This window comes from Heptranchias perlo, chromosome 8 (assembly GCF_035084215.1).
Source record: "Heptranchias perlo isolate sHepPer1 chromosome 8, sHepPer1.hap1, whole genome shotgun sequence".
Lineage (NCBI taxonomy): Eukaryota > Metazoa > Chordata > Chondrichthyes > Hexanchiformes > Hexanchidae > Heptranchias > Heptranchias perlo.
In genome coordinates this window covers 26,881,018-26,906,459 of record NC_090332.1, presented here as the reverse complement: position 1 = coordinate 26,906,459, position 25,442 = coordinate 26,881,018, and the positions used below count along the sequence as shown (strand labels likewise).

General features: G+C 42.0%; 2 protein-coding genes across 2 annotated transcripts; both read right to left on the bottom strand.

The window, feature by feature from the left end:
- Nucleotides 1-3,190: 3,190 nt before the first annotated feature.
- prph2a (peripherin 2a (retinal degeneration, slow)) lies at nt 3,191-12,276 on the bottom strand. The gene is made up of 3 exons (XM_067988309.1): nt 11,696-12,276; nt 11,232-11,478; nt 3,191-3,557 (listed from the first exon to the last, which is right to left on the bottom strand). Exons 1-3 carry the CDS (start codon nt 12,274-12,276, stop codon nt 3,321-3,323), a joined length of 1,065 nt encoding a protein of 354 aa, XP_067844410.1. The 3' UTR covers nt 3,191-3,320.
- A 6,133-nt stretch (nt 12,277-18,409) lies between these two features.
- tbcc (tubulin folding cofactor C) lies at nt 18,410-20,183 on the bottom strand. The gene has a single exon (XM_067988831.1). The coding sequence runs from the start codon at nt 19,871-19,873 to the stop codon at nt 18,827-18,829; it is 1,047 nt and encodes a 348-aa protein (XP_067844932.1). The 5' UTR covers nt 19,874-20,183; the 3' UTR covers nt 18,410-18,826.
- Between the last annotated feature and the right edge of the window lie 5,259 nt (nt 20,184-25,442).

Below are 25,442 nucleotides of genomic sequence, written 5' to 3'. Positions count from 1 at the left end.
TCATTGCTGTGAATTACATATGCAAAATCTAGAAGTCGAAAAAATGAATCTGTTCTTCAGTATATTTTCTAAATTTCTCAAATATTGTGTTGTTTTAGCTCTGTTTCAATTTTAGAGCAGAAATTATGCTGCAGTTCTGGGTTAGACTTGATCTGAGTGAGTTGATGTTATTCCGGGCCAAACAGGGTAAGCCCATGAAATATCATTAACCTCTTAAATCTCTACTTTTGGAGCTAGATGCCTATTTAATATTCACGGGGTCTCAACATTTAACCCACTCTACCTATTTAATGTAAAGATTATTTACTGGACTGTTGGTACGTAGGCCAAGTTTGCCCATACAGTAACAGTCACAGCATGTTTGAAAAAAGTGATCCATTGTGAGATGTTTTGACATGATCGGATGCTATATTAATAGAAGTCTTTTTTTAAATCTTCAAATTAGGATTCCGTGTTCAAATCCAAGTTTGTAGCTATTATCTTCCATTCACATCCCCTTATTCAATGATGCCCACCCCTCCTTGCTGTAATATCAATGGCATACAGTGTGTAATGTTATGAGAAAACATTTATGTAACACACGTGAAGAGAATTAGCCATTTACTTTAAAAGAATAGTGCTGAGAGTTGAAAAGCCAGGAACAAGCCTCTTGATGAAAACTTAATTTCACCTGATTTATTAGAACAGCCCCTGTTTATGGACCTTGGGTGCAAGACTTTCATAAGAAGTTAGTTTATGGTCACGGACTTCATTTCTAGCCATGAGTATACATGAATAAATGTTAGGGAAGCAAGTTCCCAAATCAAGAGGTATTGTAATAATAATTTGGTGTATGTTTATTTTATCTGAGAAGGATTATGTTTTCACACTGAGCTTTTCAAATCCTGTTAAAATATGCCACTGCCTACTCATTGCTATTTCAATAAAATACAACTCCCTGTTTATTATTGTGATTAATCAGTCAAGCATTCAACATCATGTAACAGAAACTGGGAAAAGCACAAAAGCCATACTAAAACGCTCATCTCATAACCAGGAAATCTAAGATGAACCTTTGTAACTGGCATCAGTTGACCTTTGTATTGGGGCCTCACCCTACAAATAAGTTTCCTGCTCTTGGAAGGATCATCTAAAGGAGTGAGGAGAAACATTCACAATGGTCAATCTTGGGCCTAGTGCTGGGTTGATTACAAAATCAGTTGTAATTATAAAGATATCTGTGGGCTGAACTGTCCCAACCTGCCAATTGAGGATATATCTATCCATCACTAAGACAGAGTACTTTCCTCTTCACAACATTGCCTGTCTTTACGCCTACCTAAACCAGGCTGAAACCTTTATCCATACTTTTGTTACCTCAAGACTCAACTTTCTTCGCAGCATCCAAAGCTCATCGCGACACAAACTCCAACTTGTGCAAAATTCTGTTGCCCACACTAAGTTCTGTTCGCCTGTCACTGCTGTCCCCTCCAACTTCCAATGGCTTCCTGTTTCCCAATGCACTGAATTCAAAATCCTGGTCCTCTTTTACCAATCCCTCCGTGGCCTTGCCCCAAGTTATTTCTACAACCTCTTCCAGCCTGTGCTCTACAGTCCTGTGACTCTGGCCTGCTGTGTATCCACTTCCCCCTCCTAGCATTCCTCACTCGTTGGCGGAGGTTTCATACATCTAGGTGCCCAACTCGAACTCCCTCACTAAACCTCTTTGCGTTACTGTTTCACTCTTTGCCTTTGAAAGTCTGCTCAAAATGTATCCTTTTGACTGTACTGATTGATTCTTCCATCACCGTTCCATCTGTTCTCTCCATTATGAAGTGCCTTGAAATGTTTTATTATCTTAAAGATACTCTGCACATGCAGGTAATTGTTGCTAGTTTAGGATGGAGTTGAGGGAAATGGTAAAAGGATAAATAGGAGATAATATGTGTTTTAATAGATTCATATCCATGTCCACTTTCTACACTATCTAATTTGAGAGAATTGAATATGGCAGCATATGGTACAATGTCTATCCTCTCTTATATTTATCTCACATTTCTGTGTCAATTTAGATGTCATGATGAGTTAATCCTATAAACTGGTATTAAGCATTCTTAGGACTTTTATCCTTGAAGCTGTTGTGGACAGTTGGATCTCAAACTGCTAACACAAAAAAACATTTCAAGTCATCGTGAAAGACTTAGGTTTATGAGACCTCCTTTGAAACCATTCCAAATTCTATTACATTTTCAAAAATATTTCAGACTGCCTGAATTGAAATACTACACAGAAATTTTTCAGCTATAATCTTGTAGGCAATTTAAATACATTTAAAATCTATCCTAAATGCAACTAAAATTTTGGCAGTAACAGCAAAACTATTGATAAAAATCACACATTTAATTAACAAACCATACCACGGTTTAGTTTCAATTGGATGTGAATACAAATAATTCCTGTACAAATTCATGAAAAAATTACTCTGCTTGTACATGTCAGTATATGTGGTGGTATCAATTTGTTATATATTAACTGCATCTCCTATTCAACTGAATAGCTAAAAACAAATTTTGATGTTAGACTCACCGACAGGTCAGGCAGGGATTTCCTCATATTCATGTGGAAGCAGATTTCAGAAAAGTATTGGGAAACATCATATTGATCCTGCTTACATTGTGTATTTTCTGAAATCTGAGCCAACCTTCATCATAGATTTCCCAACCAAGTTGTGTGCCTTTAATGGCAGCCCTGCTTTGAATACAGAACATTCTAGTTCTATAAAATTGATTTTTCACGTTTATTTGATTTTTTTGGGGGGGGATTGCTAAGATAAAATTGTTGAAATACATAAAATATTAATGTAAAATCTTCATTTAATGAAAAAATGTCCTTTTTTCTTGGAAGATGCTTTTAATATTGAACCCTATTTTGTAACAGCATATATACTATATAACTTCACAGAGCATTTGAGCTACATTAATGATGGCAGGTGTATTTTAAATATGTATCTTTGTCACAAATCCCGATTTTGAGATTCAGACGCAATACTTTGGTTATATTTACCACTTTATATAGTACAAAGCATGGTAGAAGACTCCTGCTGACCGCATAATGCATAAATTGTCAATGAGTTTAACATAATTTAAGTTGACAATCCAGGTGCAAATTGATGGGTTACATATGAATACAAAATACTGGAGAATAAAGTCCTTGTTAGCGTATTTACTTTATATATTATAAAATGAAGGGAATTATTTATCTGGTTTTGTATTGTACATTTATTCAATTTTCATTTCCTTCTGAGTCCAAATTGTTTTCCCCCGAGTTGTGTCTCAGTCTCTTCAGCTGACTGTGGTGACAATTGTAGGGCCAGTCGTGCCCTCTGCCGCTTTCTCCTCTTCAGCTGTAGCTACCTGATTGAACTTACCCAGCTCTTTAATACTTGCCAGCACAGATTTAAATGTTTCCATCAGGCCTTTCTCCATTAACCAGCCCTCACTCTCACACTCAGGATCCTCCGGGTTTGCAATGCTTTCCAGGGATGTGTGCAAATATTGAATCCCAACCATCGTAGCCACCTAAAGTACAGGTAGAGAATACAGAGCCAGTTTACCAATAAATAAACTCAAACCACTCTTATCCACACACAGGAAAAACATTGTTCAAATACACATCAGTTTATTAATAGAAAGTACTCTGCCAATGCACTTTGCAAATTATAATTACTGCAAATTGAAAACAGGTCTCTTGAAATTAATTAACTCACATCGTCGCCTCGTAGATTAAAAATAGAATATGTGGGGCCTGTCATTTAGTAGTATTACAGCAACAATCCATTTTCTGCATCCTTTCAGATGCACGCCATACCTGAAAATTTTTCCTGTTACATATTGTTGCACGTTATCTTCTTTTGTAACTTCCACCATTGGAACTGACCATAGTTGCATTGGGCTAAGCATAAAAATAATGCTGGTGAATTGTGTGATGTCAGCCTAGTGAGGACTCAAACTTTTGTTTGTCAGTTGTCTAATGACCAACTAGTGACTATCCTTCTTGGGTAAGCACTGCTCTACAGTTTTGTTGGTTCCAGGATGACATGCCTGCTGATGGAAGAGTGGAATCCTGTATTTTGATACCTGAGCCAGACAAGTCCCTAGTAATTCTGGGCACTGTTGACAATTGACCAGACAGCCTGTTGGCATAACGTTGGTGGTGGGAAACATAATGGAATCTTTACTCAAAGATGTAATCGAAAGACATCTGGAGAACGAAAATATAATAAACAATAGTCAGCATGGATTTCAGAAGGGAAAATCATGCTTGACCAACCTTATTGAATTCTTTGAAGAAGTAACAAAGAGTAGACAAGGGTCATGTAGTAGATGTAATATATTTGGATTTTCAAAAGGCCTTCGATAAGGGACTGCATTGTAGACTCATGACAAAGGTCCGAGTATGTGGAGTCAGGGGACAGACAATAGAATGGCTACAAAACAGAAAACAGAGAGTAGGAGTTAAGGGTAGCTACTCAGATTGGCAAAAGGTGGGAAGTGGTGTTCCACAGGGATCGGTGCTGGGACCACTGTTGTTCACAATTTACTTTAATGATTTGGATTCAGGAATCGGAAGTACAATTTCAGAATTTGCCGTTGACGCCAAATTGGGGGGTGTAGTTAGTACAAAGGAGGAAAGTGACAAAATGCAAGAGGATATTAATAAACTTGCAAAATGGGCATGTAATTGGCATTATGGCAAATGAATTTTAATATAGATAGGATGAGGTGGTGCATTTTGGTAGAAAGAATAAGAAGGCCACATACTCCTTGGATAATAAGAGTCTAAACGCGATAGAGGAGCAAAGGGATCTAGGGGTACTGGTGCACAAAACACAAAGTATTTCACAGGTTAATAAGACCATAAAAAAAACAAATCAAGCACTAGGGTTAATTTCTAGAGGGATAGAATTGAAAAGCAAAGAAGTTATGTTAAACTTGCATAGAACCTTGGTTAGACCACACTTGGGAGTATTGTGCACAGTTCTGGTTTCCATATTATTGACAGGATATAGCGCCATTGGAGAGGGTACAAAAAAGATTCACAAGGATGATCCCAGAACTGAGGGGATATCAGGAAAGGCTGAACAGGCTGAGCCTCTTTTCTCTCGAAAAGAGAAGGCTGAGGGGTGACCTGATAGAGGTCTTTAAGATAATGACAGGGTTTGATAGGGTAGATGTGGAGAAAATGTTTCCACTTGTGGGGGTAGTCCAAAACTAGAGGTCATAAATATAAAATAATTGCTAATAAATCCAAAAGGGAATTCAGGAGAAACTTCTTTACCCAAAGAGTGATAAGAATGGAACGTGCTACCACAAGGAGTAGGTGAGACAAAAAGCAGAGATGCATTGCAGGGGAAGCTAGATAAGCACATGAGGGAGAAAGGAATAGAAGGGTATGCTGATAGGGTTAGATGAAGTAGAGAGGGAGGAGGCTTGTGTGGAGCATAAATGCCAGCATAGACCAATTGGGCCGAATGGCCTGTTCATGTGTTGTTTTTATGTAACTTGATGTAGACCTGTCACTGGGTGTTGGAATTCTCACCTGGCTCTGGATAATCCTGCAAGTCAATGTCGTAACTGGATAGTCCAGGCTTGGCCTGCAGCAGGAAGCTTACAAATGCTCTTTGCTGGCACGCTGCACACTTTAAGCTAGTTCAGCACCAACAGTACCCTGGAGCACATTTGGGGGTCCCTAAGCTTTGACTTGTACTAATCCTTTCCTACCTTCTCTGGATTTAGCTAAATGGGGTATGAAGAGAGTGTGCATTCCATATTGTGCAAACAAACTCTATCTTTGTGAGCTTGTCAGTAACTTGGTTGCAGACTTCTAGGCATGGTGATGGGTTTCTATGCTTATTGTAATCCCAACTGACCAAAAACAGGCCCTATTTTGTTATTAACCGATTGAATTTGGGTGTTTTTATCTTGACTGCTGGCACGTTGGTATTGAGCCATTCATGGCATTCTCTGTCTGATCTCCACATAGTTGAAGGTGGCAGAGACACAACTTTTTTAATGGGTTACCCAACTTGTTGCCACAACGACCTCCGCCACTGGCTTGGCAAAGCACATAGAGGCTGTTCATAGTACCAGCGTCCTTGTTTTGGGATAAGCTCACTGATTGAATCAACTGGTTAAATGTAAAATTCCCTGACTCATCCACCACCTGCAATTATGTCTCAATGTAATTTTCCAGGCTTGCCTCCTGAGCAAGGCAACAGTATAGCTACATGAACAGTGAACCTAGATTGCTTTGGTACCAATCTCCCTGAGCCCAGAAGGTAAATACACTGTTTCATTGACTTAGTTTATGATATCATCTGAACCCCCATGTTGTAATGCATGTCAACACAGCTGTAACTGCACCAAGTTGGGAACTGCAGCAGGGGGAAAACTTTCCAGTGGCTGGAGTCATACCGAGCACAAAGGAAGATGGTAGTGGTTGGTGGAGGCCAATCATCTCAGCCCCAGGACATTGCTGCAGGAGGTCCTCAGGGCAGTGTCCTAGGCCTAACCACTTTCAGCTGCTTCATCAATGACCTTCCCTCCATCATAAGGTCAGAAATGGGGATGTTTGCTGATGATTGCGCAGTGTTCAGTTCTATTTGCAACCCCTTGCCAAACAAGTGCCAGACAATGACCATCTCCAACAAGAGAGAGCCTAACCACCTTCCCTTGACATTCAACTGCATTATCATCGCCGAATCCCCCACCATCAACATCCTGGGGGTCACCATTGACTAGAAACTTAACTGGACCAGCCACATAAATACTGTGGCTACAAGAGCAGGTCAGATGCTGGGTATTCTGTAGCGAGTGACTCACCTCCTGACTCCCCAAAGCCTTTCCATCTACAAAGCATAAGTGAAGAGTGTGATGGAATACTCTCCACTTGCCTGGATGAGTGCAGCTCCAACAACACTCAAGAAGCTCGATGCCATTCAGGACAAAGCAGCCTGGTTGATTGGCACCCCATCCACCACCCTAAACATTCACTCCCTTCACCACCGGCGTACAGTGGCTGCAGTGTGTACCATCCACAGGATGCACTGCAGCAACTCGCCAAGGCTTCTTCGACAGCACCTCCCAAACCCGCGACCTCTACCACCTAGAAGGACAAGAGCAGCAAGTACATGGGAACAACACCACCTGCACATTCCCCTCCAAGTCACACACCATCCCGACTTGGAAATATATCGTTGTTCCTTCATCGTCGCTGGGTCAAAATCCTGCAACTCCCTTCCTAACAGCAGTGTGGGAGAACCTTCACGGTTGAGAATACGGACTGCAGTGGTTCAAGAAGGCGGCTCACCACCACCTTCTCAAGGGCAATTAGGGATGGGCAATAAATGCCGGCCTTGCCAGTGATGCCCACATCCCATGAACGAATAAAAAAAAAAAGTTTTTAAAATTCTAGATCAAACACCTGACCCACCATGGTCTCCCCATGGAGAACTGTTCAGGCTCTGAAATGGGTAACAAATATATGTGCAACTCATCATTTCACCTCCTAAACATTCAGCTGAACATTCAGCTAAACAAACCTTGTCCAACTGAGTGTGGAATTCATGGCCTGACCTCTTGAAGGATAAGTGCATTCTAGTAAATTGTTCCATAATCCTTTAATATTATAAAAGTTAATATTTGTACACTTACTAATGTACTTAATTTACCCATTATAACTGGATTGAATAACTTTTTAGAGGCAATCTAGGCAATGACATCTTGGTTAAGAATTTCTCCCTCCTACCTGCCCCCTGCGCCCCAACTTCCATTTAGACAACATGACACTCTCTCCTCTGACCATTGTTCTTATTCATGATATTGCATAAGGAGAAAATTATGTACAAAATGCTTATTCACTGATTGTTTCTAATTAGCAATTCTGAAGCACAGAGCAGAGAATGAAAGTCTTGCATTTATATAGTCTTTTATAACCTCAGAATGTCCCAAAGCACTTTACAGCTAATGAAGTCATTTTTGAAGTGTAGTCACTATTGTAATGTAGGTAACGCAGCAGCCAGTTTGTGCACAGCAAGGTCCTACAAACAGCAATGAGATAATGACCAGATAATCTGTTTTAGTGATTCTGGTTGAGGGATAGATATTGGCCCGGACACTGGGGAGAGCTCCCCTGCTCTTCTTTGAAATGGTACCATGGGATCTTTTATGTCCACCTGAGAGGGCAGACAAAACCTCAGTTTACCGTCTCATCTGAAAGACCGGGCTTCCGACAGTGCAGCACTCCCCCAGTACTGCATGGGAGCGTCAGCGTAGATTTTTGTGCTCAAGTCTCTGGAGTGGCACTTGAACCCAGAACCTTCTGACTTGGAGACAAGAGTACTTCCACGGAGCCATGGCTGAAACATGTAACAAAGACTGAGCGCCCATTATATGTACCTTTTAGTATAGCATTTCAGGATTATAGGGCAACTCATTAGAATATATTGTTTAATTGGTTTAACGGTGACCTTTTTGGTTGGAGAAACTTGGCTTATATTTGCTTTTGGTATTCTCCTGGAGTATGAATGCTGGCAGTCTTGGTATCATCTGAGCTTGAGTGGGAAGGGAGGAAAGTTATCTCTGGACTAGATTATTTATTTAAATTTTTTTAAATTATTCGTTCATGGGATGTGGGCATCACTGGCAAGGCCAGCATTTATTGCCCATCCCTAATTGCCCTCGAGAAGGCAGTGGTGAGCTGCCGCCTTGAACCGCTGCAGTATGTGTGGTGAAGGTTCTCCCACAGTGCTGTTAGGTAGGAAGTTCCAGGATTTTGACCCAGAAGATCTCAGGGCAATGCTATAGTGTGTGGAATGTGAGAAAACAAGCCAACATTTTACATATATATTGTAAAAATATCTCACTACTTGTAATTGTGACAAGTTTGTTTTGCTTAAATTGCCTGATATTCATATGTTTCAAGCAGGAAAAGACCACTGGGCCCATCAAACCAGCTTTAGCCAGAGTTCATGTATGATTATCCTATCATAGTCTTCCCTCCTCCTTTCCACTAATTCCTCCTGCCCCCACTTACCCGGGTTGATCCCTTACTTAAAGGAACTCTAAGTATTAGTTGCAGTTAGTTCATTTGGTGCAAGGTCTTTATGGAGAGTTGGTCCCAGTATTTGCAAAGTCAATTTTATAAACAAGATGTACAACAGTGAGGCCTCTCTTTAGTCCTGTTTAAACTGACTTGTGTATATGTGCATGTTTTTCTCTCTCTCTCTCTCTCTCTCCCCACATGCACATGCACATATTGGGATCTGAGTTTGTATATGTGGATTCTCATACAGGCTATCCTGGAAAAGTACTGAACACAGGATGGACCTTCAAGGGAGACTAAAGATAGGGTATAATGAAAGAAAGACTTGCATTTATACTGTGCCTTTGACAACCTTAGGACCTCCAAAAACACTTCACAGCCAATGAAGTACTTTTAAATTGTAGTTAATGTTGTAATGTAGGGAAACACAGCAGACAATTTGTGCACAGCAAGGCCCCACAAACAGCAATGAGATAAATGACCAGATAATCTGTTTCAGTAATGTTGATTGAGGGATAAATATTGGGCAGGACACCAGGAGAGCTCCCCTGCTCTTCTATGAATAGTGCCATAGGATCCTTTACATCCACCTGAGAGGGCAGACCTTGTTTTAACATCTCATCTGAAAGATGGCACCTTTGACAATGTAGCACTTCCTCAGTACTGTACTGAAGTATCAGGCTGGATTATATGCTCAAGTTTCTGCAGTGGCACTTCAACCCACAATCTTCTGACTCAGAGGCGAGAGTGCTACTACTGAGCCAAGGCTGGCACCACTTAAAGGTTACGAAAGCCTGAATCTATAAAGACGATTAAAGACAAGTGATCCATCCTACACCACAACAGTAGTCCGAAAAATACTGGGTCAAGATTTAATGTAATACTACATCTCAGCAATTGCCCGTGTTAATTAACGGCAGGATAAACCCATCTTGTCCTGGTTTAGATTATTTCTGTAGACATACTCCTTTTGTTGTTTTCAAATAGTCGAAGATATGTTTATATAATTCCTTTTTCATAATCTAACTAATAAAATCTCCCCCACCCCCAAAAGCACAACTCCAAAGAAAATTGAATAATTTACCTGATTACATTAATGAAGCAGTTTGTTAAAATATTGACCAATATACAGGATGTTTAGGGACTTTAGGCAGATCTGGAATCCACCCTGACCCAAAAGTACATTGCGTCAGCAATCTACTAAAATGTCACAGTAATTCAGAGACAGGTGAGCATAAATATTGCATAATTCCACAGATTAACCCCGTTATCAACATCGTTGCTTTTACAAATAGATGTTTAACTTCACACATGTTTGCGGTTTATGACACAAAAGGAACTGAAACAAAACCATCAACAATTCAATAACATAGCCACAGAGAAAAAACACCAGCTAATCTTCAAACTGCTTATCTGGACTTGTTGGTGAAAAAGTAACGCACAAGTCTTAGTGCTGTAGTCTGCATTATACTTAATATAGTCCTCTCAGTATTGGTCCTGTGAATATGTGACTGTATACAATGAATGTAACAAGTAATATAAAAGTAATTCTTGTTTTAATTATCGAGGCTATCCTATCCACTTAAGTCAAGATGTTATGTTTAAGTTCTAAATTGATCAAGCTTGTAGACTGCCCACGTACTACTTATCAGAACAAGAAGCTGGAAATAGGTGTTTAAAATCAGTGCTGAATCTGAGGAACAACTCTCAATTTTCTTCAACGTTCTGACTAGTAAGCCATATGCATACATATACAGAGGAGGAGCTGGGCTCATTGGTCACTCTGCAGAATGGAAAAGCAGATTCCAAAATATCAAGATGTACTCATTCACGTTGATTTTTCTGCCTTTTGGAAATGCACCTCCCCACAATCTGACTGCAGAAGATTATGGTTCTGCCCGTAAAGTATACACAATCATGCATCTAATGCCCTTACAAACACTCTCCAACAAAGCCTGTGCATTACATTCACGTCAGCCTCAAAAAGTGCAATAATTTCCCGAACATATCATCGGGGTTTTAACATTTATAATCAAAGATAGGTAAAAACGTTTACCGTTTAATACACGAATCGTTTGACAAGAACTTATAAGGTTTACAACCCGGCTCAAGTTTTTTTTCAAATTTGTGTTAATTATTGCCCCTCTTACCTCTAGTACTAAATCAACTAAGATCAGAGCTCCCATAGACTGCATCATGTTAGTGTAATAGTTGAGCAGTGCTTGCTTGCAACCCCGTGTCCAGAGGTTCAACTCTTCGGTCTGGAATTCATAGCTGTAATGGGCTGAATTGTTGGTGATCTGCTGCTGGATGCAGGGTCGAGGGGAGCCCGGATTGCAGCAGCTGAATGGGACCCCGTCCACCAGGTATTTTCCATCAACATTGCTCTTAACGCGGCTGTAGGAAAGAGAAGGCAGGCCACTGAATGAATAGGGCTCAAAACTCAACTAGCGCGGAAAGACAGTGGCCAATGCATTTTATAATCCCAATTTCTTAGTGATAAAACTTTAAAAAAAAGACCCGAGTTAGGGCTGAGAGTAAGGACATATCCTACCCGCACTTTTCAATAACACTCATCTCATTTCCCCCACCGTGGTTTTCCTGCTGTACTTACTCTTTCACTTCCTTGGAGCTGAAGTCCAGGTATCTGTTGCTGATCCATTGGATTTCAAACCAATCTCGGAAGCCGTTGTTTCCACAGCAGCGAAAATCGATCTGAAGCTGATCGATGGTTTTCTTCATGAAGCACCTGCCCGGCGTGTCGGTGTCTCGGTAGTATTTCATTCCGTTCTTCAGCCCCTTGGCCAGCGTGTCCTCCAGATAAATCCTCATCAGAAAACACAACACCACGACAATGAAGGTCAGGAAAGCGAAAAACAAACAGGAGGCCAGGTAGAACTTGAGGAAAGATTTCCATCGGGCGTATTTAGCCGGATCGAGGGAGTCATAGCAAAACTTGCCTCCAAGGCTGTTGATAACGCAGGCTAGGATGCCCACCAGGATCAGGGAATTGGGCACCAGGTGGCTCTCTTCATTGTCCATCACCTCGCTTCGTTTCCTGAGCTCGATCTTGAGGAACAAACCCATTCCAAAGATAATGATTCCTGTCAATACACAGAACCAGTTCAGGAGCCATAGCCCCTGGGCTAACTTGACCCGTTTCTGCACGTTGAACTTGATTTTCAGAATGGTCATTTTCTATTATTCTAAAGTCGAATCAGTCGAATTTGAAGCTTGATTTTGGGTAAATCAGAAAGATTTGTGCATTGGTGCAGAAAGGGCAGGAGACATTCCGCCTGCGATTAACTCAACGTTGTATTCCTCCATACTGACCACCCTAAAGGTAAGTCTACAACTGACGCAAGGAGCCTATGGAAGCTACGTGCTCTCCAATATGGCCAGCCAGGAGGGGGGAAAGGAAAAATAGTCCGCGGCTAAAGCTAACGTTGGCGGTCCTTCGGCAAAGGAGATGGATGTTCCAGAATCCACTGGAGAAAATCTGAGACTGCAAGACGTCACCTTAATACTAGTAATAGGTTTTATCTCTAATCATTTAGAGAAAGCTTTGCCCCAGATGAGCGATTGGAATTAATCCGCCTTTTTACCGTTTAATTGCTTTGCCCTCGGGTTGTCAGCGATTGTACCTTTACCTAGAAAGTTTCATTGTATTTGAGAAGTCGGTTCAGGGAGTTTGCTGAAAATTAACTTCGCTGGGTATCACTTCGTGGGCGGCGCGATAGTTGCATTTGAAATTTGTTTTCGATTATTTATTACAAATTTATATCGAGTTAATATCGTGCTGTGTCGTACAGTCTTTGTTTGCTTAATGTTTGTTTGTGTAAAGTATAATAAAATCAAAATAACGTTCAATTTAATAAGCTAAGTAAGTTTAAATATAGGTTAATACCCTGGAATGAACATTGGGATCAAACATAAATAGATCTGCAGCAGTAGCGTGCTTTTAAAGCTGGTCAGGATAAAGTTCTCCAGGAAACGTTATGTTTAGAGGAGTTTTATTTTAGGCTGAACATTCAACAAATGGTTGATTTCTCATACCTTGTACCTCCCCATCTCTCTCGCAGACTGTAATACTTAACAACAACCACCTGCATTTCTACAACGCCTTTAACGTGGAAAAACGTCCCAAGGAACAGTGGAATACAATTCTATAGGAGTTGACAGACAGGGGTACACTTAATTTTATATATATGAAATGGTCTTATCCCTCTATCCCTCAATACAGTATATAATAAATACTGTGATGAACATAAATCATTACCTGTCTCAGGATTCTCTTTGCCTTTGTCAAAGCCCGCAACAAAACCGCTATTTCCAAAGAACATGTCTTGGGCAGAATCAGTTTAAGAATTCTTGAGGCCCTGGGCACCAAGAACATTTGGAGCCTCTCCACACCACCTGCAAATGCTTTCAACCCCCACCCCCATCCATCAACACACAAGCCTATAGTAAAATGTGTGAAGAAATAGGCCCATAGAAAGTTTAGACACTGCATATATCAGGAATACTACACTTAAATGAAACTATCCCCTAGCGGGGCCCCTTATTTGATTTGGGCTCCTGGGCACAGGCTCCATATGGTCCGTACATTAATCTGCCCCATGTCTTGCGCTGAGTCTGGAGCTGAGGCTGCAGGTCTCAGGCGGGACCTGGAGTGCGAAGCCAGGTCTCTGGAAGTGAAGGACAGATATAACTTTACCTCACCTGCCATTGGTATGGGCACACCCCGGCTAGCAGCCTTTTACTATCATGCCCAAGTTGCTGATCCCCAAATGGTGAATTGCCTCCCTGGTGTCAGGGTAAGGAACATAATGGATTTGGTGCAGAAGTTCTTGGAGAAAGAGAGACATCAGCTAGAAGTTATGGTTCATGTCAGAACAAACGATGTAAAGAAGAATAGGATTCAGGTCTTGCAAAACGAGTTCCATGAGCTAGGAAGTAGATTAAGAAGAACCTCAAAGGAGTAAACTCAAATTTTACCAGTGCCATATACTAGACCTTACAGAATGGCGATTAGGGAGCTACAGATGCGGTGTAGGAGTGACGGGTTCAAATTCCAGGGCATTAGGACCAGTTCTGGGGCAGGAGTCAGGTGTACCAATGGGGCAGCGTACATCTGAACAGAGCTGGGACCAATATTCCTCTGGCAGAGCTGTTGGGGTGTGGGGTGGGGGGAAGCAAGAAGTAGAGCAGGCAGGTTGGAATAGAAAGTAAGTTCCAGGTATATAGGTAATAAGGTAGAAAGGTTCAAAGAGGTTGAACAGGACCAGACAGTACAATAAGAAAAAAAATAGGATTTATGATAGGAAAAAAATCCCAAACTACGGGAATCCAAATTAAAATGTAGGTATATCAAGGCACAGCTTATAAGAAACAAAATTGGGGAACTAGAATCATTTATTAAAATAGAAAATCATGACATAATTAAAATAGCTGGAATATGGCTTTAACTGTATCAACATTGACAATTAATTATTCCTAGATGTAAAACTTTTAAGATGGATATGGAAGGACGAAGGGGAGGAATGGTACTAATTAGAGACAATATCAAATCATTAGATATAAGGATTTAAATTTGAAAGTGTCCAAACAGAATCCCTTGAGATTGAGCTGGTGAATAGCAAGCTATGGGTCAGCTTACCAGGAGTATATTATAGATAGTGGAAAGGAAATTGAAGAAGAAATTTGTAAATTCGAGAGGTCTGTATTAACAGTAGAGTTATAATTGTAGGATATTTTAATTATCCATAAGTCGACTGTGATTGGGCAAAACAATTGTGGTGAGAAAAGGAAGTTTTCTGAAGTGTGTTCGGGACTATTTTTTCAGTCAATATGTTGCTGCTCCAAGAAAGACAGGAGCCACTACTTGACCTGATTCTGAATAATAAGGATGAGCAAGTAGACAACCTAAAAGTAGGGTAATGTTTGGGAGTCAGTGATCACAGTATAATTATGTTCAGAGTATGAACAGAAGAGATTTAAAAAATTGAGGACAAGAGTAGTTTATTGGGAAAAAAAAAATTATAGTAAAGATAAAAAAAGCACCTTGCCCAGATTATATGGAAGGGAACATTGTCAGGTAGAAACCGCGATCATTAATAGGAAATATAAAAACAGAAGATGAAGAGTTTACAAATCAAATACATTCCAGTAAAGAAAAAAATGTCTGTTGAACCATGGATGAATAGGGAGATTAGACCAAATTTGAAACTAAGATAAAGAAACATTTAGAACCAAAAGGAAGCCAGAACAAATGTAAAGAATGTAAAAAATCTACAATACAGCAGGAGTGAGGGGATGGGAGGGTGGAGAGGGAGAGGGGAGGGAGGATGGGGGGACTGGAGGGGAGAGAGGAGGGAGGGGGCGTGAGGGGATGGGAGGAGAGGGGAGAAACTGGAAGAGGGGAAGGGGAGGTGAGGGGGGTGGAGAGGGGACAGGGGAGAGAGAATGGGCAAGAGGGGAAGGAGAGAGGGGACGGGGAGAGAAGGAGGGGGGAACGGGAATGGGGAGAGAGGGAGAAGGAAAAGGGAGGGGAGGGAGGGGGGATGGGAGGAGAGGGAGGGGGAATGGGTGAGAGAGGACAGGAGAAGAGGGGTAACGGGAGGAGAGAGGGACATGGGACGAGAGGGGGACAGGAGGAGACAATGAGGGGACTGGAAGAGAGAGAGGGGGGGATGGGAGGAGAGAGGGGGACAGCAGGAGAGGGAGGGGGACGGGATGGTGGCGGGAGGAGAGTGAGAGGGGTAGGAGGAGAGGGGGGGATGGGAGAGAGAGAGGGGCGGAGAGAGGGGGGTGGGAGGAGAGAGAGGAGGAAAGAAGAGAGGGGAAGGTGAGGGGGTGGTAGGTGAGAGGGGAGGCGGGAAATGAGAGAGGGATAGGAGGAGAGGGAGGGACAGGAGAGATAGGGGATGGGAGAGAGAGGAGGGGGCAGAAGGAGAGGAGGGGTGGGAGGAGAGAGGAGGGGGCTGATGGAGGAAGGAGGGAATGAGAGGAGAGGAGGGGGTGGGGGAGGACCAGAGAGAGGGGGGCAGGAGAGAGGCGGGGAGCAGAGGTGGATTATGGATGGGGGGGAAGAGAGGGCCTAGGTGGGAGAGATGGGCAGAGAAGGACTTGAGGGGAGTTCAGCAGGGGAGAGAGAGGAGACTGCAGATAGAGACATGGATGAATAAGAATGAGATGATGGGATAAATGAGAGCCTAGGGGGGAAGGGTAGAGTGGAGACCATAAACTGAGATGTACAAACATAAAGTTTATACTTTACGTTTGGCACCAGACAAGTGCCAGGCAATGACCATCTCCAACAAGAGAGAGTCTAACCACCTCCCCTTGACATTCAATGGCATTACCATCGCCAAATCCCCCACCATCAACATTCTGGGGGTCACCATTGACCAGAAACTTAACTGGACCAGCCACATAAACACTGTGGATACAAGAGCAGGTCAGAGGCTGGGTATTCTGCGGCGTGTGACTCACCTCCTGACTCCCCAAACCCACACATTTTTTTGTCAAAATTTGTAACTTACATTAAGCGTTCAACCAAACATAATGTAAGGAAAGCTGATTGAGAATTAAGTCACATTTCATAAATATAATGTTTTTTGTGAAATTATTAACATTTTGAATATTATTGATGGTGATGTATTTTTGAGCATTTGTAAAGACACAATAACTTTTTATTTCATTATCAACTATTATAAAGCAATCTGGATGGGAAGTAAATGGACCCTCTCTCAAATTCAAGTCAACTGGATAAAGTAAATGGATGAAATAAAATGTTTTGTTTCATTGACTGTCATAGTGCATGGTTATTTTGAAATACTAACAATACATTTTTGTACTTTTTGCTCTTTTCTTCTTCCAAAGTAAGGCTTAGTTAACCTGCAACATCTTTGCAGAAAGTCAATATCACTCTTGTGGCAAGTTCAAATTCTGAGAGAAATTCTTTCACTAGCTCTTCTTCCCCTCCTCAGAAGGCCTAAACAAATTAAGCAAGCAGCTCTTAGGGGAAGCCAAAGTGTGAAAAATCAAGTATGATGAATTTATACTCACATCTACTACTTGAGAGAATTTCAGCATTACACTGTTGCAGACTATATCGGTTCAGAACATAGATCTAAACCAAGACAACGAAGCAGAGTGAGTTTGTTTGATAGTAAAAGGTCGTATGGTTTCTGCTTGCAAAGATTTTAAACTTTCCTACATATCAGCTGATACTTCAGACCAATATCTGAATTGTTCTTGAACATAAAAGTTGCTATTTTAACCCTTAGTGCAGTGGACATGAGTTCACTCCTTTTTTGGTCCTGGGTCACTAACAAATACAATCATCCATCCACATCCCCTTCATCTCCAATGTGAGGAAACATATCAAAGAGTGTCAGACACATCAGATGGGTGTTTGCCATTTGGCTGGCTAAAAGAAACTGCATTTTGGAGCTGGCTTATAAGTCAGATAACAAATCCAAAGTGGAATAGGCTAGGAAGGCAAAAAATAGCAGTGATATTAGTAAAGGATGGGTAACATTTAGAAAGTATAGGTGGAAAAGAGACAAGGTCATTCAAGGAAAGGTGCTTAAACTGTTTTTGATGTAAAAACTGTTTCAAGTGTTTAGCTTTCATAGTTTAGGATTATACTAATACTGATTGTGGAGGAGCTTTATTACAGTGAAATTAATGTTCCCCTCCCCAATTTCAGTGCAGTAGCTGAAAACTCAAAATAGATTTAGGCAGCTTCCCTAAAGCTGGCAGCCATCTAAGCTTGAATGAGTTGGAAATTCATCCACGGTGCTAGGCTGACACGAACCAGAACAGGTCAGCCTGATCAATACTGGGGCCTCATTTTAATAAGTCTGACGAGAGATGAGAAATAAGGGATGAAGTTTAGGCTGCTGTGCTGCCACTAGCAATGCTATGCTCTCTGGTAGGTGCCGGGGGGGGGGAATGGAAGTGAACAGGATGGAGCCGAGCAAGGGCCACCAGCTCCTTACGGTTTGATAGCCTCTAGCAGTTCCTTTCAAGGGCCGCTGTAGACCTGGAAAAACTACTGGGGCTTGCACCTATTAGGCTAATGCCAGAAATGGCTCCTGGTCACCGAACCAATATGGCAGTGGATATGTTTCTGATGCTGTTCAGGCACAAGAGGCTGGCCTCCTGCACTGCTCTTGTTTCTGTCAGGAAAACAGATGCAATGAGGTTCAATTTCATCCCCTATAGAGATTTTGGAATCTACAAGGGATGATTTCAGATTTAAGTAAATATTGGCCTTTATGTAAAATCAAACTGGTTAAAGATGGTCAAAAACACCAAAGACAGGAAGAATTTTTAATTTCATTAATTACTTTTCTCCATTCTAAAATTAGTTTCAACTCTTCTTTTAGGAACTATATTCCAACAGTACAATAATGAACATTTTCCAATAGAAACTCAAACATTACAATAACAAACTGGTGACAAGGGTACATTGCATGTAACATTACATCTCACACACAAAATACCTTACAACAGATCATGCAAACTGTACAAGTTGGGCCTTAACACAAGCCAACACAAAGTCCTACAAATAAGCATGAACAAAAATTAAATAAGCTAACTTTCTGTCCACACGAGGCTTATTTTACTTATATTAAAGTATACGAAGTGCTGTAGATTGTAGCATGAGCTGCAATCAAGTCACGAATTCCTGCGATTGCTCAGTAAACACTGACTTTAGGCACACGGTACACACTTATGGCGTTAAGATTTGGTCCCAATCAGTTATTCGAGACTCTTCAGCCAGAATACTCCAGTTAGGGGAATGATCAGATGCGAGCCAGTTGAAATCGTCAATGATGTTCCAATTGTTTTTCGCTCTGTCTAAACCTGCCAGTTCAAAATCCTTCTCAATGCCTTCGTATTTCCAGTTAAAAGGAGCAAAAGAAACTCCGGTACAATCTTCTACGATGGCTCTGCTGGTCACATGCAGGTACACATTTGCATCCTTAGTATTATGGGTTCGCAGTTGCTGACAAGCGAAAGCAAAAGTGCAACCGACGGACTGGTCAATAAACACAGAAGTCGAGACAGGTCCACACAAAACCTTGGAATTGGTGACATTCTTGACATGGAGTGTGTTGGGCGAGCCCAGCAGCTTCACCACACAGTTGGACAACCGGCTCAACAGCACGTCTTTCCCACTGATCTCGTCCGCCCGCCGGACCAGCAGCTTGGAGTCGGCGTCTGAAAAGCCGCAGAGGTTTTCCTCGATCGCTATGGGGTCGCTTGGTTTCTTGTCGGACGGGGTATCGGGGGATTTGGTTTCTTTGGGGCCGGCGCCTTCCTTTTTGCGGGATTTGAAAGCGAATTTCTTCTTGGGCAGACACTCCTCCCTCTTCTCCACCAGCGCCCCCTGCAGCTTCTGCACAGCGTCCTGGGCCTGGCGCAGCTCGTAGGCAGAGAGGAACATCATGCTGTCGTTCACGAACTTCTGCAGCTTCTGCATCTTCAGGGAGATCTCCTCGAAGCGGGCGCTCAGGACGCTCCTGTCGGTGCCTTCGCAGCTTTCCAGCAGCGCCTCGATCTCCGACTTCTCGCCCGAAAACGCCGCGGTGAAGAAGTTGGACTTTTCTTCCTTCACGCCGATCACGTCCTTCTCCAGTTTCCTCCTCTCCACCCCCTGTTGTCTCTCCTGGTCCCTGCGCTGCAGGATCTCCACCATTTTCTCTTTCCGCCGGTCGTATTCCGGTATTTCCTCCGTTAACTTCTCTCTATTCTCGCTCTCACCCACCAGCGCCATCTTGAACCGTTTCTAACCGATCACGCAATAACGAGCCATTTTATTGGTCCGATCGCAGGCTGCGGTGCCTCCTTGTATCAGTCAATCTGATTGGTTCCTAGGGAGATAGTTATTGCTCTGCAGACTATAGGCTGTGAAAATGCCTCCTCATCTGAACAGTGACATTTTACAAACCCTTATTTTGATTTGACCTGTAGGGGTGACACTACCAAAGGGAAACAGAAAATTGATCTAACAAGTGCCCTTGGGCACCACTTGTACAATAAACAAACAGTTCAAAATAATAGACATGCCCAATGGAACAACAGAATACAAATAACAATTAAATTATAATATCACGAATGTCCAAAATACATTCCATACCCTGCGGTGCCCACCGGTCACGGAACCAAGCACATTCAGGACAGGTGATGGGTGTGCTCGTTTCAGTGTTTTATTTACAATACAGTGATGCTATAATTTCAGTTCAAAAGATCAGCAAACCCTGAAAATTATTACGACTTGACAGGTCTACCACCTCTTCTGTAGGGCATTTTTTTGCTAAAATAAAAACTGGTTGGGGAAAGGGGAGGAAAAGGGAGGAAGATCATGGACTGTACTCGTTTTGCTGAAATTGAAAATCTTATTAACTACAACTTGCATTCATATAGTATACATTATATGGCTGGGGTGAGGGGGTTGAGTAAGTTTTTGGTCGTGATGCTCCATTCAGCATGTATGGGGCAGGCTTGATGGACCAGCTGGTCTTTTCCTGCTCATCATTTTCGTATGTAGGAGGAGCTGTGGATACTAAACAAAAAGTAGGACAGGAATTAGGCGAGGTGACCAAAAGAACAGTTGAGGAGGCTTTTCAAGGAGGATAGAGAGGTAGGTAGGTAGACAGCATTCCCGAGTGCTGGTGCAAAGTGGCTGAAGGCTCTGCTGCTGATGGTGGGTGGGGGTAACACACAGTAGACCAGAGTTAGAAGAAAGGGAGCTATGTGTTGGGACATAGGGGTGTAGCAGATTGCAGAGGTGAGACTATGACAACATTTGAAAATTAGGATAAGGATATTGAAATCTATACACTGAGAGACAGGGAGCTAATGCAGGTCAGCCAGAGCAGAGTGATGAGTATGTAAGAATTCATATGAGATGCCTCCTTCACCCTCTTCTTTGAGCCTCCTCAGGTCTGTGCTGCCGTGCTTGTTGCTGCTGTTGTTCCCCCTGGTTTGGCAGCCTCAATGGCAATCCCAGCAACATTCCCACCTTTCCCAGTACTCCTGAAGCCAATGAAGTGACAGTGTACAGCTGCAGTCAAAAGTCAGCTCTCCAAAGCTATTTAGTATTAAAGACTTTCCAAACTCAGCCAAAGTAGCTAAAATTGTGGCTTCAAAACCTCCCGGCAGCCAATAACAACTATCCAGAGACTTATCTTAATGGAGGTAAGGATCTCTCTATCAGTCTGCTTCCTGAGTGTCTGCGTCATGTTTTTCTGGATAGACTTAAGAATGATCGAATCAATGCTCCCTGGCACCAATTTCCCAAAAGGGTCCTAATACAAGCATAGAGCCCCTAATTAATTAGTTTAATGAGCCCAGCATTCATTTTCAGGTGGCCGCCAGGGACACCTAAGGAGTGTCTTAACCAACATGGAGGGGTATGATAGAGTAGTGGTTATGTTACTAGTCTAATAATCCAGAGAACATTGAGTTCAAATCCCACCATGAGAATTTGAATTCAATTTTAAAAACCTGGAAATTAAAAGCTGGCATCAGTAAAAGTGACGACAATACTGTTGGATTGTCGTAAAAAAAACAACTGATTCACTAATGTCCTTTTAGGGAAGGAAACCTGCCGTCCTTACCCGGTCTGGCCGATATGTGACTCCAGTCTCACCAATGTGGTTGACTCTTAACTGCCCATTGAAGGGTCCTAGCAAGCCACTCAGTTCAGGGTAACTAGGGATGGGTAATAAATGCCAGCGATGCCCACATCCCAAGAATGAATAAAATAAATATGGTGACCGCTGCATTTCATGCACCCTTCTGGCATGGGACATCCCACTGGTAATTTTATAAGTGGAATGCCAATTTAGTTCCCAAAAATTAGATGAAATGCAATTACAATTCTACTCCTGATGGTTTGAAAATGGACACTAGGATCACAGAGCTATTATGTAAGTATACATTGTTTGATAATATACCAGATGTGTGTGTCATAAAGGCTAAATTAAGAATAATAAAGGAACAAACACTAAAATTCTTTAACACAGGTGTGTATCATGTATGCTTTAAAAAGCAAAATTTTGGATGAACTGAAAAAACAAATAGAATGGAGTAATCACAAAGGTAGCATGCTCAGAGTGGGCTAAACCCTTTGTTTCAGGGCAAAAACCAGATGGAAGTATGAGTATAAAGTCATCACAAGTCATGATTTAGAAGTCCTTCAATATCTAATGCATAAACCCGCAAGAGCTATGGAGGACAGAAATCTTCTAAGTTGTACCTTCTTAAGGCTCATCAGCAAGGTTGGCACCAGTTTACTCCTGAAAATTTGAAGTTTGTTTTGCATTAAAAAAATGATTATCCTCTAATTTAAAAGCATATAATGTTGAATAGTAGGAATTTAGTGCTTTTAAAAAAATTATCAGGTAATTTGAATGAAGCAACTTTAAATTGAGTAGACTATAAACTTTATTGTCTTTTGATATTCTTATCAGCTCCTCCTATATTCCAAAAGACTATAGATAAAATTTTACAATGTTTACCACATACAGGGATGTAATCTGGATGATTAGGTTATGACAGGAACAGATGATTCAGAACATCTACAGAACTTAAAACTGTTATTCAGCTATTAGATAACTATGGCATAAAAATAGGTCAAAGTGTTCTTTCATGCAACCCTTTCTTCTGTATCTGGGTTTTACTGCTGATGCTGAAGATCACCATTCATGTTGCAATAAAGTCAGTACTATCTTGGAAGCATCTCCACATGAAAATCTGATCAGTCTTTCCTTGGGCTAATAAATTTACAAGTGAAAGTTAATTTTGAACTTGTTAATTATAGCTTGTCCTTTAAACATCTTGCTTTGGAAATGCTATGGAATTGAACTGCTGAGTGTGAGGCAGTTTTTCAGCAGTTATAACAGATTGTGGTATCAGCTAATGTTTTGATTATGATTATGATTCTACCAAAGTGGTCATTCTGGTGGTAGATGTCTCACCTTATCATTCTGGTGGTAGATGTCTCACCCTATCATTTTGCACATTTTTAAAGGAGCTGCAGAAAGACCAGTAGCATATGTATGTTACATAGAATTACATAGAATGAACAACACAGAAACAGGCTATTCAGCCCAACAGGTCCATGCCGGTGTTTATGCACCACATGAGCCTCCTCCCTCCCTACTTCATCTAACCCTATCAGCATATCCTTCTATTCCTTTCTCCCTCATGTGTTCATCTAGCTTCCCCTTAAATGCATCTATGATAGTCACCTCAACTACTTCTTGTGGTAGCGAGTTCCACATTCTAACCACCCTATGGGTAATGAAGTTAAATGTTGGTCATCGACCTCTGTGGAAAGAGATGGAAAAGGAAGTACCAGCTATCATAATTGGTCTACGTAAATTTTACCAATATCTGTATAGCAGGAAGCCAGTAATTATAAGCCACTTATGTAGATACTGGAGCCAAAAAGAGGGATTCCAGGCTAGCAGCTTCTAGACTGCAAAGAGGGGCGTATTCAGCTTATCATTGTAATATTAACTGTAAGTCTAGCAAACAGAATGCTGGTGGTTTATACCTGAAGGGTATGACATTTGAAAGAAGTATCATAAGGCTTTACTGTCCCTTTGACATGCAAAAGCAGTGTTAAATATTTCCCAGTTATAAAACCTTCCAGTAACACCAAGTACAAATCTGTGAATCTACACCTAAAGAAATACGTTTATCACAAAGCTTGCATTTCACACTGCAAAGCTTGACAGATGTGAATGACCTAACAGGAGGGATGGAACTATTACAGGAAAAAGGATGAAAAAACTCTGGAAGAAGGCTATTTGGTATGATGTATTCTAGTTAATGAGCAGTTCAGTGTCAAGGTTATGTATTGCAGGCTTCCAATGAAAACCATATTGATATTGTACAAATGAAAGCCCTCACCAAGATGCATGTTTGAATTCTGACAGTGACCAAATGGTATGTGATTGTCCATTTGTCAAGACATTCAAACCATGCTAGTCGCTGGGTTTGGCTTTCAGGACCATAGAAATGGGTCGATATTTATAATATTCCATTTATGAATTTTCTTAATACTACCAAATCTCCAGTGGCATTGCTCAAGTAGCCTGGGGTCTGGTTGTGGTGTTTCGGTGGATACTAGATCCAAGTGACACTAGTACACCATCCAAAACTACCAGTATGTTTGAGTGAAACCCGTCGAAAAAACACCGGGTTGCTCCAGTGTCCAGAACCCCAAAAACCTAAAAAAGTGCCGCCAAAAAAAAAATGTTTTTTTGACACACCCAATCACACAATTTAGACCAAAATGCCATTGTCCTCATCAGTTATGACTCCAGTCCCTGCAGTGCCCACCGGTCGAGGGAAGACTCAAGTGTACTGGCAGACACCGCGTGCTCCCTCTCTAGGGTGTGGAGAATACCGCGGAAGAGAGGCAGTCGTTGTGACCGCCCCCATGGGCCGCATCTAGCCTGGACCTGGTAGATGGTAACGTTGGCCAGGCCCAGGAGCAGACACAGGAGGTGGTATTCTAACTTGCCTGCCCCCTTCCCCACCGGGTGGCCAAAGATCAGGATCGGGGGACTGAAGTGCAGCCAGAACTTGAGAAGCAGCCTCTTTAAATAGTGGAACAGGAACAGGAACCTCTCACTTTCAACAGATACATGAAACACGGACACATCCAGGCCACAGATATTACGGGCAGCCTGGGTGTCTGTGAAATGGCTTAAACGCTGGTTTGTCGGGACTGCTGCATGCAACACTCTCCGCCCCAGATCCCCAATGGTGCAGGGGAGGACTCCTGTGTAGAAAGCCCTTCTTTGGGGACCTCCGCCGGACAGGAGGATAGTACGTGTCCTGATGGAAGACGAGGAAGTGGAGAGTGTGCAGGAGCAGCCCATACAGGAAACCTCTCCATGCAGAGTGAAATGGCACAGAGGGGATTTCCCAGAGACGGCTCAAGTTGTGAGGCACAGGCTCCCGAGGATTCGGGGCCTGGCGCCGATGAGAAATTCCGTCCGAACATGGGTCAGCTTGGACGGGATCGCTCCACGTACTCGACACACCTGGTGGAGTCAGGGCTGAGTGTGACTTTTAGCGCCTTGATTGCTTTGGCCGCGGGTCGGACGTAGCGCCCAAAACTACCAGTGCTGCAATGAATGTATTGAGGATTGTTTTTTCATCTCATTGTTTACCAGGAGAACTCATTTTAGGCAATGGTCGTTGGTTTACATGCCAAAAATGTGACATTTGTAAGGCGTAATGGGATGCAGCACATCGTACCATTCCAGTTTGAATGGAGGGGCAGAAAACTTTGTTAGATCTTTCAAATAAGCAGTGAAGAC

Excerpts from the sequence above, each read along its gene's own strand:
- prph2a (XM_067988309.1), bottom strand. The coding sequence starts at position 12,276 with ATGACCATTCTGAAAATCAAGTTCAACGTGCAGAAACGGGTCAAGTTA. Across the intron at positions 11,479-11,695 it reads AGCTCCAAGGAAGTGAAAGA|CCGCGTTAAGAGCAATGTTG; the intron begins GTAAGTACAGCA and ends TCTTTCCTACAG. Across the intron at positions 3,558-11,231 it reads TAGTTGATTTAGTACTAGAG|GTGGCTACGATGGTTGGGAT; the intron begins GTAAGAGGGGCA and ends CCTGTACTTTAG.
- tbcc (XM_067988831.1), bottom strand. The coding sequence starts at position 19,873 with ATGGCGCTGGTGGGTGAGAGCGAGAATAGAGAGAAGTTAACGGAGGAA.